The sequence below is a fragment of the Salvelinus alpinus genome, chromosome 17 (genome assembly GCF_045679555.1).
Source record: "Salvelinus alpinus chromosome 17, SLU_Salpinus.1, whole genome shotgun sequence".
NCBI lineage: Eukaryota > Metazoa > Chordata > Actinopteri > Salmoniformes > Salmonidae > Salvelinus > Salvelinus alpinus.
This window is the reverse complement of record NC_092102.1, coordinates 49,233,417-49,253,302: the sequence shown is the minus strand read 5'-3', so window position 1 is coordinate 49,253,302 and position 19,886 is coordinate 49,233,417. Positions and strand designations below refer to the sequence as shown.

At 46.4% G+C, this 19,886-nt stretch overlaps 1 protein-coding gene across 2 annotated transcripts in view; it reads left to right on the top strand.

Annotated features, from left to right (window-relative positions):
- The window catches only part of LOC139543124 (dnaJ homolog subfamily C member 5-like), a 35,739-nt gene that overhangs the window by 8,101 nt on the left and 7,752 nt on the right, over nt 1-19,886 (top strand). For both annotated transcript variants that reach the window (XM_071349330.1, XM_071349331.1), the window contains exons 2-3: nt 17,755-17,923; nt 19,341-19,554. In XM_071349330.1, coding sequence (XP_071205431.1) covers nt 17,811-17,923; nt 19,341-19,554 — 327 coding nt within the window. In that variant the 5' untranslated portion in view covers nt 17,755-17,810. The remainder of the gene's footprint in view (nt 1-17,754; nt 17,924-19,340; nt 19,555-19,886) is intronic.

Below are 19,886 nucleotides of genomic sequence, written 5' to 3'. Positions count from 1 at the left end.
ATATGTAGTATATGGATAGAATATGTAGTATATGGATAGAATATGTAGTATATGGATAGAATATGTAGTATATGGATAGAATATGGAGTATATGGATAGAATATGTAGTATATGGATAGAATATGGAGTATATGGATAGAATATGTAGTATATGGATAGACTACATGGATAGAATATGGAGTATATGGATAGAATCTGTAGAATACATGGATAGAATAGTATATGTACAGCAATAGTTGAATTGGATGGACTAGAATACAGTATATACATATGAAATGAGTAAATCCGTATGTAAACATTAGACCCGTGTTCCATTACTAAAGGGACCCGTGTTCCATTACTAAAGGGACCCGTGTTCCATTACTAAAGGGACCCGTGTTCCATTACTAAAGGGACCCGTGTTCCATTACTAAAGGGACCCGTGTTCCATTACTAAAGGGACCCGTGTTCCATTACTAAAGGGACCCGTGTTCCATTACTAAAGGGACCCGTGTTCCATTACTAAAGGGACCCGTGTTCCATTACTAAAGGGACCCGTGTTCCATTACTAAAGGGACCCGTGTTCCATTACTAAAGGGACCCGTGTTCCATTACTAAAGCGACCCGTGTTCCATTACTAAAGGGACCCGTGTTCCATTACTAAAGGGACCCGTGTTCCATTACTAAAGGGACCCGTGTTCCATGTCTATGTACAGTGGGCAGCAGCCTCTAAGGTGCAGGGTTGAGAACCGGGTGTTAGCCGGCTAGTGACAGTGACTAAGTTCAGGGCAGGGTACTGGGTGGAGGCCAGCTAGTGACAGTGACTAAGTTCAGGGCAGGGTACTGGGTGGAGGCCAGCTAGTGACAGTGACTAAGTTCAGGGCAGGGTACTGGGTGGAGGCCAGCTAGTGACAGTGACTAAGTTCAGGGCAGGGTACTGGGTGGAGGCCAGCTAGTGACAGAGACTAAGTTCAGGGCAGGGTACTGGGTGGAGGCCGGCTAGTGATGGCTATTTAACAGTTTGATGGCCTGGAGATGGCTGTTTTTCAGTCTCTTGGTCCCAGCTTTGTTGCACCTGTACTGACCTCCTCCTGGATGATAGCAGGGTGAACAGGCAGTGGCTCAGGTGGCTGTTGTCCTTGATGATCTTCTGGATGATAGCAGGGTGAACAGGCCATGGCTCAGGTGGCTGTTGCCCTTGATGATCTTCTGGATGGTAGCAGGGTGAACAGGCCATGGCTCAGGTGGCTGTTGTCCTTGATGATCTTCTGGATGGTAGCAGGGTGAACAGGCCATGGCTCAGGTGGCTGTTGTCCTTGATGATCTTCTGGATGGTAGTAGGGTGAACAGGCCGTGGCTCAGGTGGCTGTTGTCCTTGATGATCTTCTTGGCCTTCCTTTGACGCCGGGTGCTGTAGGTGTCCTGAAGGGCAGGCAGTGTTCTCCCGGTCAGATAATACTGACGAGGTGTTGCCCCCCCCCCCGGTCAGATAATACTGACGAGGTGTTTCTCCCCCCCGGTCAGATAATACTGACGAGGTGTTGCCCCCCCCCCCGGTCAGATAATACTGACAAGGTGTTGTCCCCCCCGGTCAGATAATACTGACGAGGTGTTGCCCCCCCCCCCCCCCCCCCGGTCAGATAATACTGACGAGGTGTTGCCTCCCCCCCCACCCCTGGTCAGATAATACTGACGAGGTGTTGCCCCCCCTCCCCCCGGTCAGCCTGGCCCTGCTGCTGTTGTTTTTCCTCTCTCTTCACACATCACGACACAGAGGTATTAATATGCTGACGATGGATGATTTGGTCCTGGCCCGGTGTTAATCCACTCGATTATGCTGACAAATATTATAGGTGAATGATTTCAGGAGGATTTGGAATAGTGGTAGTAGTCTCCGCAACCTGTCTGTCTCTCGAGAGACTAGGATAATGGTGGAGATGGATAATGGTGGAGATGGATTGGGTTTAGAAAGAAACGGGAAGATTGGAGGAGGGATGAAAAGGTGTAAAGAGAAGTTTGTTTACTGTGTGTGTGTGAGCCTAGGCCTAGTAGTCCCTATCGCTCTGAGGTAATATGGTTATGGAGAGAGGAGGAGTCGGCAGGCCACCCCAGGGCAGGCCACCCCAGGGCAGGCCACCCCAGGGCAGGCCACCCCAGGGCAGGCCTCCCCAGGGCAGGCCTCCCCAGGGCAGGCCTCCCCAGGGCAGGCCTCCCCAGGGCAGGCCACCCCAGGGCAGGCCACCCCAGGGCAGGCCTCCCCAGGGCAGGCCTCCCCAGGGCAGGCCACCCCAGGGCAGGCCTGCCCCAGGGCAGGCCACCCCAGGGCCCATAATGTATAGAGCATATGGAACTACTCCACAATAAGGAAAGGCAGCAGGAGAATGACGTCTTCATTAATGGGCCTTGTGGTAAACCGGTAGAGAACGACCGATTTTTATATATCGGGCCGACATTGGCCTTTTCTAGGATAACGGCCCTTTTCTATCGGCTTTGGCACCGCTCACTGCCTGAGCCACGAGCAGTGGTGGAAAAACCCAGTTGTCATACTTGAGTCATTTTCTATTAAGGTGTCTTTACTCTTACTCAAGTAGCAGTGAAAGGTACCCAGTAAGATACTACTTGAGTAAGTCTAAAAGTATTTGGTTTTAAATATACTTAACTATCTATATAAATCATAATTAATTTTACATTCCTTATATTAAGCATACCAGACAGCATGATGATGATGATGATTATTTTTATTTTTTTTTACAGATAGCTTAGACAATCATTTACAAACAAAGCATTTGTGACTATCCGGCTCAATTGGGTCTTATGTAGCAAACCTTTGAAATTGTGTTTTTACATTGGATAAATGTAGAGACTCAGAGCTACACAATTGTGTATAATAGTCGCTTCACAGCTATTTTCAGGTCTCTCCAGAGATGTTCGATCAGTTTCAGGTCTGGGCTCTGGCTGGGCCACTCAAGGACATTTCAGAGACTTGTCCCAGAGCCACTCTTGCGTTGTCTTGGCTGTGGGCTTAGGGTCGTTGTCCTGTTGGAAGGTGAACCTTCGCACCAGTCTGAGGTCCTGAGCACTCTGGGGTAGGTTTTCATCAAGGATCTCTCTGTACTTAGCTCCGTTCATGGTGCCAGGTTTCCTCCAGACGTGACGCTTGGCATTCAGGCCAAAGAGTTCAATCTTGGATTCATCAGACCAGAGAATCAGTCCTTTAGGTGCCTTTTGGCAAACTCCAAGCGGGCTGTCATATGCCTTTTACTGAGGAGTGGCTTCCGTCTGGCAACTCTACCATAAAGGCCTGATTGGTGGAGTGCTGCAGAGATGGTGGTCCTTCTGGAAGGTTCTCCCATTTCCACAGAGGAACTCTGGAGCTCTGTCAGTGACCATCGGGTTCTTGGTCACCTCCCTGACCAAGGCCCTTCTCCCCCAATTTCTCAGTTTGGCTGTGTGGCCAGCTCTAGGAAGAGTCTTGGTGGTTCCAAACTTCTTCCATTTATTAATAATTTGTTCTTGGGGACCTTCAAACCTTCAATGGTACCCTTCCCCAGATCTGTGCCTCGACACAATCCTGTCTCGGAGCTCTATGGAAAATTCCTTCAACCTCATGGCTTGGTTTTTGCTCTGACATGAACTGTCAACTGTGGGACCTTATATAGACAGGTGTGTGTGTCTTTCCAAATCATGTCCAATCAATTGAATTTACCACAGGTGGACTCCAATCAAGTTGTAGAAACATCTCAAGGATGATCAATGGAAACAGGATGCACCTGAGCTCAATATCGAGTTTCATAGCAAAGAGTCTGAATACTTATGTAAAAAAGGTATTTGTTTATTTTTAATAAATGTGCGAACATTTCTAAACCTGTTTTCATTATGGGGTGTTGTGTGTAGATTGTATTTATTTAATCCATTTTTGTAACAAAATGTAGAAGGGGTCTGAATACTTTCTGAATGTATATTAGGCTATTAATGAGTATGACAAAGCTATTCTACATAGTGCCAGTGTATTGAAGTTGAACATCGCCAAATGCATCAGTTTAAATTAGGCCTAAGTGTGCAATTTAAAAGTATTGCCTATAGATTATTTAATCAAACCCTGGCTGGCTGTGTATGTCCTACTACTGTAGGGCAGGGCTTTCGAACTCAGTTTTCCTGGAGAGCTACCCTCCTGCAGGTTTTCGCTCCAACCCCAGGACTCTCTAACCCTGTTTTCCTGGAGAGCTTCCCTCCTGCAGGTTTTCGCTCCAACCCCAGGGCTCTCTAACCCTGCTTTCCTGGAGAGCTCCCCTCCTGCAGGTTGTCGCTACAACCCCAGGACTCTCTAACCCTGTTTTCCTGGAGAGCTACCCTCCTGCAGGTTTTCGCTCCAACCCCAGGACTCTCCAACCCTGTTTTCCTGGAGAGCTACACTCCTGCAGGTTTTCGCTCCAACCCCAGGGCTCTCCAACCCTGTTTTCCTGGAGAGCTACCCTCCTGCAGGTTTTCGCTCCAACCCCAGGGCTCTCTAACCCTGCTTTCCTGGAGAGCTACCCTCCTGCAGGTTTTCGCTCCAACCCCAGTTGTAACTAACCTGATTCAATTTATCCACCAGATAATTATTGAAGCAGATTAGAGTTGGAGTAAACAACTCCAGGATGGGTAGCTCTCCGGGAACAGGGTCGGTGAGGCAATAGATCGCAAAGCAGGACATCCCCTCTAAACTATTTGGGGAGATGGTAAGTTCACGTTCTGATCCATAAACAAATCTCAAGTGGTTCAGCAGTTCAAATCAGCAGGATTGGTGGCATTGTTATTAGGAAAGACTTCTACTACGAATCGTTTTTAAAAGATTACCTATTTATGATCACACTTCATCAATTTAAATATTATAGGGACACCTATACATTTGGGCAGCCAAGCACGAGTTATCAGTATAGCTCATTAGTTGTCGAGACATGACGTTGAAATATCTTCACACCCGAGAAATAAAAACCTCCCATGAGGCAATTCAATTAGAACAAATATAAAATAATTACAGGATTTAAGTTTAGGGGGGGGGGGAAACGAATCCTGTTTTGAACGGTCCTCCTGAAATAACCGGCATGCTCCGGATAACGACGACAAACGTCTCTAGTAATACCCGTCTGAATAGGGCTTATAACATGGCTAAAGAATAGGCTTATCAGCGTAGAGTATACTGGGGATCTGTCAAGGCTGCACACAGCAGAAATATCACTGAACTATTTCTAGTTTCTACACATCCTCCTTCTGTATTCACACAACATAGGCCTTTTTTTTATAGGCTATAGTTGATATGCAAATAGGCAGCAACGTGCTCTTGTCAGTCCTCTAGAATGCAAGTGTAGGACATTGCAATAATGATGTGGTGTGTACTCATTCATTTTGGGAGTCGAACAAGAGTCGACTCCTTCGGCTCCGACCGCAGGAGTCGGAGTCGGCTCCTTCGACCGCAGGAGCAATGGAGAGAGATGTAAAAAGGGAGCAAAGTTACATCCTCGCTCTATCCAATCGTAGCAGTATGTTAAGTGTACCATTTGCATTGGATATATATGTTTACATTCTCTAACAGCAGGGCTTGTTTTGATGACCCTGCCATACAGGTGTGACATGCTGGAGTGGTGCTTCTATGCAAATGTTAATCACAAGGTTAATATAAGTCCCAGAAGGAAGGAAAACCGATTGTCATCTGTAACACCATCGACTTCACCTATCAGCAACAACAAGGTCAATAACTCAACGCGTGAACACATTCCTATTGAATATGCATTCCCCTTTACTGTGAGTTAGCTCTATGCCGTTTTAATTTACCTAGTTTATTAAAATATTTACCATTCAAATTATTTTATTTAAAAAATGTTCATGCATAGATGGCTGTCTATTCTAAATTTTTCGTCATTTAAAAATTGAATGATGTTGAATATCGGCCTAAAATATTGGCCATCTGCCTCCTGGACCCCCAAAAATCGGTTTCGTCATCGGCCCTAAAAAAAAAAAGTAAAAATCCATATCGGTCGTTTCTATAAACCGGGGCACTCAGAGCTCTGACTGTCTATGGTTCTGTTTTAGGTCTCATTAGGCAGAATGATCCGGAATGACCTCGGGGCCTCCTTTGTCTAGCTGGGATTACATTAGGGTTTCTGGGGTATTATGGCCCCTGGGGTGGTGGATGGAATTAAGATAATGGTCATTGATCTGTGGTGGAGGATTCACAGCTGCGTCTTCCATTTTTATTAATTTATAATGTGAGATAATATAGATCATCAGAATGGTTGATCAAGTTAATGAAGCAAGGTGATCAGACATGTTGTGACACGTGGACACGTAGGGCAATGTTTCCCCTCTATTCATTTAGTAGTGGCACCGTTTTTCAATACATTTTCATATTTGTAGCCAATGTTCCCTCCATTTTTTTTCTTCTTCTTTTAATGCACTGAGCATATTTCAGGTCTGCTGTGCGCAAACTTGAACGTTGTGAAAAATCCTGTGCAACTTCCAGCTCCCAGTTACTGTGAACACTGAGGCTGTACCTGCTTTAAGTTAACATTGGCCATTTAGGCTACTGTGGCTATTTGATCTTAATGTAGGCCTACAAGAGTAGCCTACCACCAAAAACAATGGAGAAAATGCATCCCATATCATTTTAACATGGAAATAGCTGTTCTATCATTCAGCCTACAGTAGCAGCCAATGTGTGGTGTTCAATGTAGGCCTACATTCCATGGGACTTATGAAAAAAAAACATGCAGGATATTAACCTGTTTATCCACTTGTCCTTCAGACAAGGAAGTGACTGGAAATGTTGTTGTGTGATTTGATGCAAGAAACCGCTTTACAAAATAAAATTCATTATTATTCCCGTAATATTATTATGGTACGTGGGTCAAATCAAGCCCCCCGCTCCTAATAAAAGACATAGCACAACCTATGTGTTTTGGTAATTTCATTGTTTACTCTGTAACCTGTTAGTTCGTATGCCTTGCCACCGTGATATAAAGGCCTAAAGGCAGAGACAATAAGAAGACACAGTGGCAGAATAAATTCAACCACGCCTTTTTGTTTCATCACAAAACCCGGATAAGCAACCTCTGTCCGGTGAAGTCCACAAAACATATTGTATGTAACAAACATGACCTACAGTATGGTCAAGCAAGTTAATGTTTCCGACATGTTCGGACTACTAGACTACTGTTGATTTAGAACCACAGAGAGTTACCGCAAGTAACAAAGAAAACCGGAGCTGCCTCCACTATTCCAGCGTCATATCATCGATGCTTAGTTTAATACAGTGACAACTCAAAAGATACCAAAAAACTATTGTCATACAGTACACACTTTTTTTTGTTTTTTGTCCTAGGCTACCTGGCTAAAATACTTACTCGCTAGCCAAACTAACTTTCATGGGGCAACAATGCGCCGGGCCAGCTAGTTAACATTAATCTACTACATGTTGAACTTCCATCCTCAGGCCAGGGGTACAATGTATGAATTTATTTTATACTTAACTTTTTAGTTAATCAAGGGAGGCCAAATTTCTCGAATAAGGAGACTGGACACCATATACTGTAGTGTTAGCTCATCCAAAGGGCTTTGACATCTGGACAGCTGCCACTGCCAACTTGATTTCCTTTCGTTTTTTTTTCTCCTCTCTGTTCTCGTCCCGTTTGCTCCTCCCCCATATTGACCAAGCAGAACAGGCAGGCCCGTTGCCCTAGCGACCCCAGACAGCGTGTACACATTCTGCTCCAGAGCCAGTACTGTTCTTCCTTCAGACCAGCATGCTTCAAAACGTTGTTCATTTGCACAATGTCTCTCGTTCACATTCCGCTTGTAAAACGTCCAAACACACCACAAATGACCGTCGGTAGCTGTTCTGTCTGTCTAACGGGTTAGTCATAACAAGCATTGTGATTTGGTTGAGACGTATTCTAAACCATACTAATAAAAAAAAAACGTTTAGCGCGGGTAAGTCTGACAAAAAACTGCTTTTTGTTTTGTAGGCTACCTATTTTTAATTTATGGATCAAGCCTCATTCTGATTTCATTCCCAATGATCAATGCTTTACTTATGTTGCTCCAGTGGCTCTGAATTTGTGATGCGTCCGACTGTCCACATTTTACTGTGAACTAGCCTTTTGATTGTAACTTTTTTTTTTTATGTTTTGGGAGTTTAATTTCTATGTTACAAGCACTTTGATTTCAGTATTTAAATATGTTGAGATGGAACCACATGATCTGTTTCTGTCTTAAATCCTTTTTTTAAAATAGGACAGATGAGCTGTATGGTCTACGGTAGGCTAGAGGTCTAATGTGATAGTCTGCCTATAACCAGCCTGAGTAGGCCTATAACTCCATTCCTGTTCTAGTCAGAGTTTACTGAAATAATCTAATTGGAAATTAGCTATTATCAGGCTGGTTAATGCAATGCATGTCTGTTAAATTTGGAACACTCGGCCCCGCCCCGCGTACTCGGCCCCGCCCCACGTACTCGGCCAGTCAGGAGCCGCTACTGTGTTGTGGACCTGGTATAATCCATACTTTTAACTAAATTATACGTGCTAAAAATCTAATCAAATGTATTGGTCACGTACACACGTTTTGCAGATTGTTATTGTGGGTGTAGTGAAATGCTTACGTTCCTACAGTACAGTAATACCCAACTAAATGCTTACGTTCCTACAGTACAGTAATACCCAACTAAATGCTTACGTTCCTACAGTAATACCCAACTAAATGCTTGCGTTCCTACAGTAATACCCAACTAAATGCTTGCGTTCCTACAGTAATACCCAACTAAATGCTTACGTTCCTACAGTACAGTAATACCCAACTAAATGCTTACGTTCCTACAGTAATACCCAACTAAATGCTTGCGTTCCTACAGTAATACCCAACTAAATGCTTGCGTTCCTACAGTAATACCCAACTAAATGCTTGTGTTCCTACAGTAATACCCAACTAAATGCTTACGTTCCTACAGTACAGTAATACCCAACTAAATGCTTACGTTCCTACAGTACAGTAATACCCAACTAAATGCTTACGTTCCTACAGTACAGTAATACCCAACTAAATGCTTGTGTTCCTGGCTCCAACAGTGCAATAATATCTAACAATTCACCACAAAACACACACAACTAAAAGTATGGAATTAAGGAATATATAAGTATTAGGACGAGCAATGTCGGAGTGGCATTGACTAAAATACAGTAGAATAGAATACCGTATATACATATGAGATGAGTAAAGCAGTATGTAAACATTATGGAAGTGGCCAGTGATTCCATGTCTATGTATAGAGGGCAGCAGCCTCTAAGGTGCAGGGTTGAGTAACCGGGTGGTAGCTGGCTAGTGTTGGTTATTTAACAGTCTGATGGCCTTGAGATAGAAGCTGTTTTTTCAGTCTCTCGGTCCCAGCTTCGATGCACCTGTACTGACCTCGCCTGCTTGAGGTTAGTACGCAACGATGAGTACAGAGTGCGTAGTATACCAGTGCTTAGTGTACGGACAGTGTGTGACAAAGGAGCCAGGGCAAACTGATCTGCTGTCATCGTGTTTTAGGAGGACGTGGCCTCCCCTGTTTGACTGTCACTGTTACTTCTGTAAATCTCCCTGTTCTGTTTTAGTAGTCGAGGAAGAACCTGAGGTGGAGCGAAGGGTTGAGCCTGTGACCGTAACGCAGGACGACAGTCCAAGAACACACTGACCTGCCCCTAACACACTTACCAGTCCATATACAAGGACCTGTCTATAACAGACACAGTCACTAGAGCGCCATAGCAGCACCATAGCAGCATCGCCATGCTCTTTAGTATCGTGGCAAGGAAACAAAACACTTATCAGATGTAGCTTCTTTAGGAAAACATCACTAATGTTGGAAACAAACATCATTATGATGTCATCCAGAGTCACATGTCTTTATTTTCCAGGTTATAGAACACAATATGTTACATACAGAAGGTTTTTAAAGGACAGGTTTTTTTTTTTGCCATGGAAAGATTTGCAATATTTGCGATACTGGTATTATCCCAGCCCTAACAATCAACACATACTTCCCTAAGCCTGCCATATACACACACAGCTAACCACCAACGTGTACTGACCTGCCCATAGCTAATACTAACACACAGCTAACCACCAACGTGTACTGACCTGCCCATAGCTAATACTAACACACAGCTAACCACCAACGTGTACGGACCTGCCCATAGCTAATACTAACACACAGCTAACCACCAACGTGTACGGACCTGCCCATAGCTAATACTAACACACAGCTAACCACCAACGTGTACTGACCTGCCCATAGCTAACACACAGCTAACCACCAACGTGTACTGACCTGCCCATAGCTAATACTAACACACAGCTAACCACCAACGTGTACGGACCTGCCCATAGCTAATACTAACACACAGCTAACCACCAACGTGTACTGACCTGCCCATAGCTAATACTAACACACAGCTAACCACCAACGTGTACTGACCTGCCCATAGCTAATACTAACACACAGCTAACCACCAACGTGTACTGACCTGCCCATAGCTAACACTAACACACAGCTAACCACCAACGTGTACGGACCTGCCCATAGCTAACACTAACACACAGCTAACCACCAACGTGTACTGACCTGCCCATAGCTAATACTAACACACAGCTAACCACCAAAGTGTACGGACCTGCCCATAGCTAACACTAACACACAGCTAACCACCAACGTGTACTGACCTGCCCATAGCTAATACTAACACACAGCTAACCACCAACGTGTACTGACCTGCCCATAGCTAATACTAACACACAGCTAACCACCAACGTGTACTGACCTGCCCATAGCTAATACTAACACACAGCTAACCACCAACGTGTACGGACCTGCCCATAGCTAATACTAACACACAGCTAACCACCAACGTGTACGGACCTGCCCATAGCTAATACTAACACACAGCTAACCACCAACGTGTACGGACCTGCCCATAGCTAATACTAACACACAGCTAACCACCAACGTGTACGGACCTGCCCATAGCTAATACTAACACACAGCTAACCACCAACGTGTACGGACCTGCCCATAGCTAATACTAACACACAGCTAACCACCAACGTGTACTGACCTGCCCATAGCTAATACTAACACACAGCTAACCACCAACGTGTACTGACCTGCCCATAGCTAATACTAACACACAGCTAACCACCAACGTGTACTGACCTGCCCATAGCTAACACTAACACACATCTAACCACCAACGTGTACTGACCTGCCCATAGCTAATACTAACACACAGCTAACCACCAACGTGTACTGACCTGCCCATAGCTAACACTAACACACAGCTAACCACCAACGTGTACTGACCTGCCCATAGCTAATACTAACACACAGCTAACCACCAACGTGTACTGACCTGCCCATAGCTAACACACAGCTAACCACCAACGTGTACTGACCTGCCCATAGCTAATACTAACACACAGCTAACCACCAACGTGTACTGACCTGCCCATAGCTAATACTAACACACAGCTAACCACCAACGTGTACTGACCTGCCCATAGCTAACACACAGCTAACCACCAACGCGTACTGACCTACCCATAGCTAATACTAACACACAGCTAACCACCAACGTGTACTGACCTGCCCATAGCTAACACACAGCTAACCACCAACGTGTACGGACCTGCCCATACATACTGTCTGAAAGCTGTAAAACAGAAACACACGCCGCTGGTTGACAGGATGCCTGGTTTAATGACAGGGCTTTAGTGGCTCCGTCTAGGCAGCGCAACCTCTGTGTATTGTAGCCGTGTTGTGTCAGTGTGTTTAGGCCTAGTGAGGGTTGTTATGGCAACGTGGCGGGGTGTCGACCATCTGGTGAGGGTTTTAGTGGACAGGCCCCTACACACACACACACACACACACACACACACACACACAGACTCCTCAACGGCAGCTGTGGCAACAGGATTCTGTAACCATGGTGAGAATACTTCTATCCCTCACTGTCTTTTTTTTAGTTTTTTGTCCTCAACACCTGATCTCTCTCCTATATCACCTCCCTGTTTGCTGTACATGGTATCGTTTGACACCGTCTAATTTGAAGAGCTGCTAGCCAGGCAGAATTATAAACCCCCATGGTAGCTGCTACTAATGGTGTGTCTCTGTACATGTGAAGGGGGGGGGAGGTGTAGTAGGTTAATTCACATTGACACATCAATAAGAGGCAACAGTGTAATTAAGGAAGCCGGCCTTCTGCCCGGGTGTCACCTGAGGTGGCGTGTCACACTTTAAACCCTCCCCCTTAAGCACCATGGGTCCCCAACACACTAGCCTTTAGCCACTGATCCAGGACCAGTTTACCCTACCCATAGCCTAAACCCGAACGGCTACGGTGGAATATAAAATAATTACCTCAGATCAGTCAGTGTCTAGGGCTCCAGTCTCTGGCTCCACCCCTGGTTAATCCCAAACCGGGCTCTCAGAGGAAATGATCAGATTATCCTGAACCAGCGGGCTGTCCTCCTGCTACTTGGTGGTGAGCCTTTTCTTACTGCCTGCCTGTCTTACTGCCTGCCTGTCTTACTTCCTTTCTGTCAGGGTTATTTTCGTGCACAAGCCCCTGTCAGAACAGGCAGGCAAAGTGAAGCCGAACGCCATGAATAGCCTAAAAATTACCCAGAGGGAGAGCGGGTCATGGAGTTTGGACTTGCTATTTAAAAAAATAAATAATAATGTTTAAAGTGTGATAAAGGGTCAACTCTTTTGTCTGTTGGCTAATAGGCTGCATGGCTTTCATGAGCTGAAACCATTCCTGTGACCCATCAGATTATACTGTCAAACAACAGTGTACAGGCCTTCTCTGGGACTACAGGTAGATCTAGTAGCTATGTCACACTGAGTAGGAGGCCTACCAGGCCAGAGCTTGAAAGGAAGGGAACCAGGGTAGTGTGTAGCAACAGTCGGTCAGTAACACATAGTAATGTCATTAGATTAGTAGGCCTGAATGAGTTCCCAGGTTCCTAAATTAACCAATGAACCAGGGGTTGGCCTCTTCCTGTGTGTGCCAATCAGTCAGTGAAGTGGAGAATAATATGTCTGTCTCCGAGCCCCACGGCGTGACACACAGACACAGACACACGCACACACACACACACACACACACACACACACACACACACACACACACACACACACCACGGCTCGTAGCCATAGCTACCCCTCTGCTCCATCATTTCTCTTCACTGATCGCTCAACTGTTTACTCCCTCGGTGGCCGTGAGGGGTGAGCAGACTGGGGCCTCGGTGGCCGTGAGGGGTGAGCAGACTGGGGCCTCGGTGGCCGTGAGGGGTGAGCAGACTGGGGCCTCGGTGGCTGTGAGCAGACTGGGGCCTCGGTGGCCGTGAGGGGTGAGCAGACTGGGGCCTCGGTGGCCGTGAGGGGTGAGCAGACTGGGGCCTCGGTGGCTGTGAGCAGACTGGGGCCTCGGTGGCCGTGAGGGGTGAGCAGACTGGGGCCTCGGTGGCCGTGAGGGGTGAGCAGACTGGGGCCTCGGTGGCCGTGAGGGGTGAGCAGACTGGGGCCTCGGTGGCCGTGAGGGGTGAGCAGACTGGGGCCTCGGTGGCCGTGAGGGGTGAGCAGACTGGGGCCTCGGTGGCCGTGAGGGGTGAGCAGACTGGGGCCTCGGTGGCCGTGAGGGGTGAGCAGACTGGGGCCTCGGTGGCCGTGAGGGGTGAGCAGACTGGCGCCTCGGTGGCCGTGAGGGGTGAGCAGACTGGGGCCTCGGTGGCCGTGAGGGGTGAGCAGACTGGGGCCTCGGTGGCCGTGAGGGGTGAGCAGACTGGGGCCTCGGTGGCCGTGAGGGGTGAGCAGACTGGCGCCTCGGTGGCCGTGAGGGGTGAGCAGACTGGCGCCTCGGTGGCCGTGAGGGGTGAGCAGACTGGCGCCTCGATGGCCGTGAGGGGTGAGCAGACTGGCGCCTCGGTGGCCGTGAGGGGTGAGCAGACTGGCCCTCGGTGGCCGTGAGCAGACTGGTCCTCGGTGGCCGTGAGGGGTGAGCAGACTGGCCCTCGGTGGCCGTGAGGAGCGAGCAGACTGGGGCCTCGGTGGCCGTGAGGAGCGAGCAGACTGGGGCCTCGGTGGCCGTGAGGAGCGAGCAGACTGGGGCCTCGGTGGCCGTGAGGAGCGAGCAGACTGGAGTGTGATTTCTACCAGCAGCTAGCCAGGGTTTGCCTGGGGTTTTCTCGTAAGGGCCAAGAAATCCGTCCTCTCCTCCGTGACCCGGAAACCGATGTGGTCGAAGTGTGTCAATTCGTTAGTAGGAAGACTGTCATCCCCTCCTTTTGGCAAGGAAGCACACCGCTCTGGAATGCTGCCTTGTTCCCTCAGAGACCGACTCACATATTTCTCTCTCACAAGGATATGTTATGTAGGCCAATGCTATGAGGTTGTCATGGTGCATTACGTGCGTATACCGTGTGACTATTTTGTCTGAGATGCGGGCAAGTTTTTCCACGAAATTGGATGATATTTGAAGGAAACAAGATCAAAGTATGATGGGAAAATGACTTGCTACTGGTTCCCTTCCCTCATGTTAAAACACCTGGATTCATTATGAAAGGGACAGAGTGACATCACCCTAACTCTCATTTTAATACACCAATGGGAACATTCTCTTACCTAATTTAAATAAGTACTGTCTTGTAACCAACATCGGGAGAAGGCATGTTTGCAGAAGGGCGTGGTTTATATAGCTAGATAGCTACTCTACTGGTGCCAACATTTGACTGTAGGGTGTCAGCAAATATAATTAAATACCCTATTAATCTATGGCAAAGATATTTATGTTTCCCTTTCATTTGTGTCTGGTGTTAGCTAGTTACTGGCTAGCTAGGTCTTCATCTGTCTGGTGTTACTGGCTAGCTAGGTCTTCATCTGTGTCTGGTGTTAGCTAGTTACTGGCTAGCTAGGTCTTCGTCTGTGTCTGGTGTTAGCTAGTTACTGGCTACTGGCTAGCTAGTTACTGGCTAGCTAGGCCTTCATCTGTCTGGTGTTAGCTAGCTAGGTCTTCATCTGTCTGGTGTTAGCTAGTTACTGGCTAGCTAGGTCTTCATCTGTCTGGTGTTAGCTAGCTAGCCAGTAACTAGGTCTTCATCTGTCTGGTGTTTGCTAGTGACTGGCTAGCTAGGTCGTCATCTGTCTGGTGTTAGCTAGCTAGGTCTTCATCTGTCTGGTGTTAGCTAATTACTGGCTAGCTAGGTCTTCATCTGTCTGGTGTTAGCTAGCTAGGTCTTCATATGTCTGGTGTTAGCTGGTTACTGGCTAGCTAGGTCTTCATCTGTCTGGTGTTAGCTAGTTACTGGCTAGCTAGGTCTTCATCTGTCTGGTGTTAGCTAGCTAGGTCTTCATCTGTCTGGTGTTAGCTAGCTAGGTCTTCATTTGTCTGGTGTTAGCTAGTTACTGGCTAGCTAGGTCTTCATCTGTCTGGTGTTAGCTAGTGACTGGCTAGCTAGGTCTTCATCTGTCTGGTGTTAGCTAGTGACTGGCTAGCTAGGTCTTCATCTGTCTGGTGTTAGCTAGTGACTGGCTAGCTAGGTCTTCATCTGTCTGGTGTTAGCTAGTGACTGGCTAGCTAGGTCTTCATCTGTCTGGTGTTAGCTAGTGACTGGCTAGCTAGGTCTTCATCTGTCTGGTGTTAGCTAGTGACTGGCTAGCTAGGTCTTCATCTGTCTGGTGTTAGCTAGCTAGTAACTAGCTAGGTCTTCATCTGTCTGGTGTTAGCTAGTGACTGGCTAGTTAGGTCTTCGTCTGTCTGGTGTTAGCTAGTGACTGGCTAGCTAGGTCTTCAGGCAGCAAGGAACAGAAGGGGGGAGAGTCATTCCAAGTGATATCAATAACTAGGTTTCCTTCAAATTGGCGACAGACTTTCATGCAAATATGCAAAAATCTGTTTATTTCCCGTTGGTGGTGTTTCCACCAAACTGACTTGTTGCTGATAATAAAAAATAATAAAAAATAATGACGTAGTGCGCACAATGTACTTTTTCTCTTCAGTTTTCATGTACCGAATAAAAATATATATTCAATGTGTTTCCATCACATTTTTACTGCAATGCTGCATCCAAGTTGCTAGACAAAGGCGTGTCAAAGAGCTGTCAGTCAAGGCGAGCTCATGAATATAAACTCCCCGCCCACTCAGCCTGTCGTTTCAAACTTCCTGGTAGTTAGGGCGGAAGTACTTTTCAAAATGACTGTTCAGGACCTTTAAAAAAAATATATATATATATATTATTTCAATGTTTTTATGAAAAATTTGGTAGCAATGATGTCAACTTTACTCAACTTTCTAATATTGAGCAAATGACACCCGTTGGATCTAGAGGTCTTCACGGGTCCAAAAAGGGAGGGGGGGGGGGGGGGTGGCTCGCAAAACTGCGGGGATGTCAAAATAATAAATTATTTACCAAATCTATAAATTTTTAAATGTTGTTAAATGTTGACAAGACGTGAAGAAGAAAAAAACTCCTAACCTATGGTGGTCGCTGGGTCGCTTGTATGCCTGGGTGGGGGGGTCCCTTGTCAAGAAAAGGTATACGAACCCTGAGTTATTTTTTTTATTTTACCTTTATTTAAACAGGTAGGCCAGTTGAGAACAAGTTCTCATTTATAACTGCGACCTGGCCAAGATAAAGCAAAGCAGTTCGACACATACAACAACACAGAGTTACACATGGAGTAAAACAAAACACACAGTCGAAAAAGTCTATATACAGTGTGTGCAAATGAGGTAGGATAAGGGAGGTAAGGCAATAAATAGACCATGGTGGCGAAGTAATTACAATATAGCAATTAAACACTGGAGTGGTGGATGTGCAGAAGATGAATGTGCAAGTAGAGATACTGGGGGGGATACTATACCATTAGCTTTACTAGGATTCCTTTGTTCTGATCTTCTGGGCCCATATTCACCAACCTTCTCAGGGTAGGAGTGCTGATCTAGGATCAGGTCCCCCTCCACTCTCCATGTCATCTGATTCATTATGAGCTAAAAGGCTAAACTGATCTAGGATCAGTATTTCCACTCTTAAGACACACTGTGAAAATGTGCCCTGGTGTTCTATAGACTTGTCTGTACACTCCTGACTGTATCCTCTGCAGGAGCAATGTCAATGTACTTTGTGTCTTTCAGACCAAAAACAAAGGGTTAAATCCAGGTCTCATCATAAATGTCTGTTTGCTAGTGTAGTGTCTGTCTGTCCGTCTGCTAGTGTTGTCTGTCTGTCCGTCTGCTAGTGTTGTCTGTCTGTCCGTCTGCTAGTGTTGTCTGTCTGTCTGTCTGCTAGTGTAGTATGTCTGTCTGTCTCTTAGTGTAGTCTGTCTGTCTGTCTGCTAGTGCAGTCTGTCCGTCTGCTAGTGTTGTCTGTCTGCTAGTGTAGTCTGTCTGTCTGCTAGTGTAGTCTGTCTGTCTGCTAGTGTAGTCTGTCTGTCTGTCTGCTAGTGTAGTCTGTCTGTCTGTCTGCTAGTGTAGTCTGTCTGTCTGTCTCTGCTAGTGTAGTCTGTCTGTCTGTCTGCTAGTGTAGTCTGTCTGTCTGTCTGCTAGTGTAGTCTGTCTGTCTGTCCGTCCGTCTGCTAGTGTAGTCTGTCTGTCTCCGTCCGTCTGCTAGTGTAGTCTCTGTCTGTCTGCTACTGTAGAGTCATGTTTTATTTGATCATAGATATTTCTAGAATCACACCGTCACTGACTTTCTCTCTCCCGCCCTCAGACTGGTGAGGAGTGAGTGTGAGAGACAGAAGGCGAGAGCGAGAAGGAGTGGTCGTCATGGCAGCTGAGGCGCAGAGACAGCGTTCTCTGTCTACATCAGGAGACTCGCTCTACCTGGTCCTGGGGATCGACAAGAACGCCACGCCGGAGGACATCAAGAAGTCCTACAGGTAACAATATACACCAGGACACCACATATTACAGCACACCGTTACTACACAGCACCAGTAGCCACGACAAAGGACATCAGGAAGTCCTATAGGCACGCTACACAGCGCCACAGGACACAACCTAGAGAATGTGGACTTTTCTTTTTTAACACAGTCCACTGTGAGACAAGATCCTCTAGAGGTCAACAGAGAGCTGCTGTTGCTGAACTACACTGAGTGGACAAAACATTAGGAACACCTGCTCTGTCCATGACATAGACTGACCAGGTGAATCCAGGTGAAAGATATGATCCCTTATTGATGTCATTTGTTAAATCCACTTCAATCAGTGTAGATGAAGGGGAGGAGATGGGTTGAAGGAGGATTTGTAAGCCTTGAGACAAGGATTGTCTATGTGTGCCATTTTAAGGGTAAATGGCTGTGGTATAAAGTACTTAAGTAAAAATAGTTCAGACTTTTTCTTTGGGTTTCTGTACTTTACTATTTATATTTTTGTCAACTTTTACTTTTACTTCACTACATTCCTAAAGAAAACAATGTACTTTTTACTCCATACATTTTCCCTGACACCCAAAAGTACACGTTACATTTTGAATGCTTAGCAGGACAGGAAAATGGTCTAATTCACACACTTATCAAGAGAACATCCCTGGTTGTCCCTCTGACCTCTGATCTGGTGGACTCGATAAAACACATGCGTCGTTTGTCATTTATGTCTGAGTGCGCCCCTGGCTATTCCTAAATAAATAAAAAAGCAAGAACATTGTGCTATGTGGTTTTGCTTAGTAGAAGGAATTTGAAACAATTTATACTTTTACTTTTGATACTTAAGTATATTTTAAACCAAATACTTTTAGACTTTTACTCAAGTAGTATTTTACTGGGTGGCTTTCGCTTTTACTTGAGTCATTTTCTATTAAGGTATCTTTACTTTTACTCAAGTATAACAGTTGGGTACTTTTTTCACCACTGGTAAATGGGCAAGACAAAAGATTGAAGTGCCTTTGAACGGGGTATGTACGGGGTATGTACGAGGTATGAAAATAGGTGCCGGTTTGTGTAAAGAACTGCAACGCTGCTGAGTTTCACGCTCAGTTTCCCCGTGTGTATCAAGAATGTTCAACCACCCAAAGGACATCCAGCCAACTTGACACAACTGTGGGAAGCATTGGAGTCAACATGGGCCAGCATCCCTGTGGAACACTTTCAACACCTTGTAGAGTCAATGCCCCAGTGAATTTTAAGCTGCTCTGAAGGCAACTCAATATTAGGAAGGTGTTCCTAATGTTTTGTACACTCAGTGTATGTGATAGAGATGACGTGATGGCGTTACATGAGGGTTCTAGAACTATAGAATGGGGGGGATGTTTGACACACACACCAGTCATAAACCTCTTCCTGTTCTCTGTCCAATCAGGAAACTGGCTCTGAAGTTCCACCCAGACAAGAACCCAGACAATCCCGAGGCTGCTGATAAGTTTAAGGAAATCAACAACGCCCACTCCATCCTGAACGACTGTACCAAGAGGAACATCTATGACAAGTACGGATCCCTGGGACTGTACGTGGCCGAGCAGTTTGGAGAGGAGAACGTCAACACCTACTTTGTCCTCTCCTCCTGGTGGGCCAAGGTAAGACAACGTCTCGTCCTCCTCGTGGGCCAGGGTAAGACAACGTCTCGTACTCCTGGTGGGCCAGGGTAAGACACCGTCTCGTCCTCCTGGTGGGCCAGGGTAAGACAACGTCTCGTCCTCCTGGTGGGCCGAGGTAAGACAACGTCTCGTCCTCCTGGTGGGCCGAGGTAAGACACCGTCTCGTCCTCCTCGTGGGCCGAGGTAAGACACCGTCTCGTCCTCCTGGTGGGCCGAGGTAAGACGACGTCTCGTCCTCCTGGTGGGGCCGAGGTAAGACGACGTCTCGTCCTCCTGGTGGGGCCGAGGTAAGACGACGTCTCGTCCTCCTG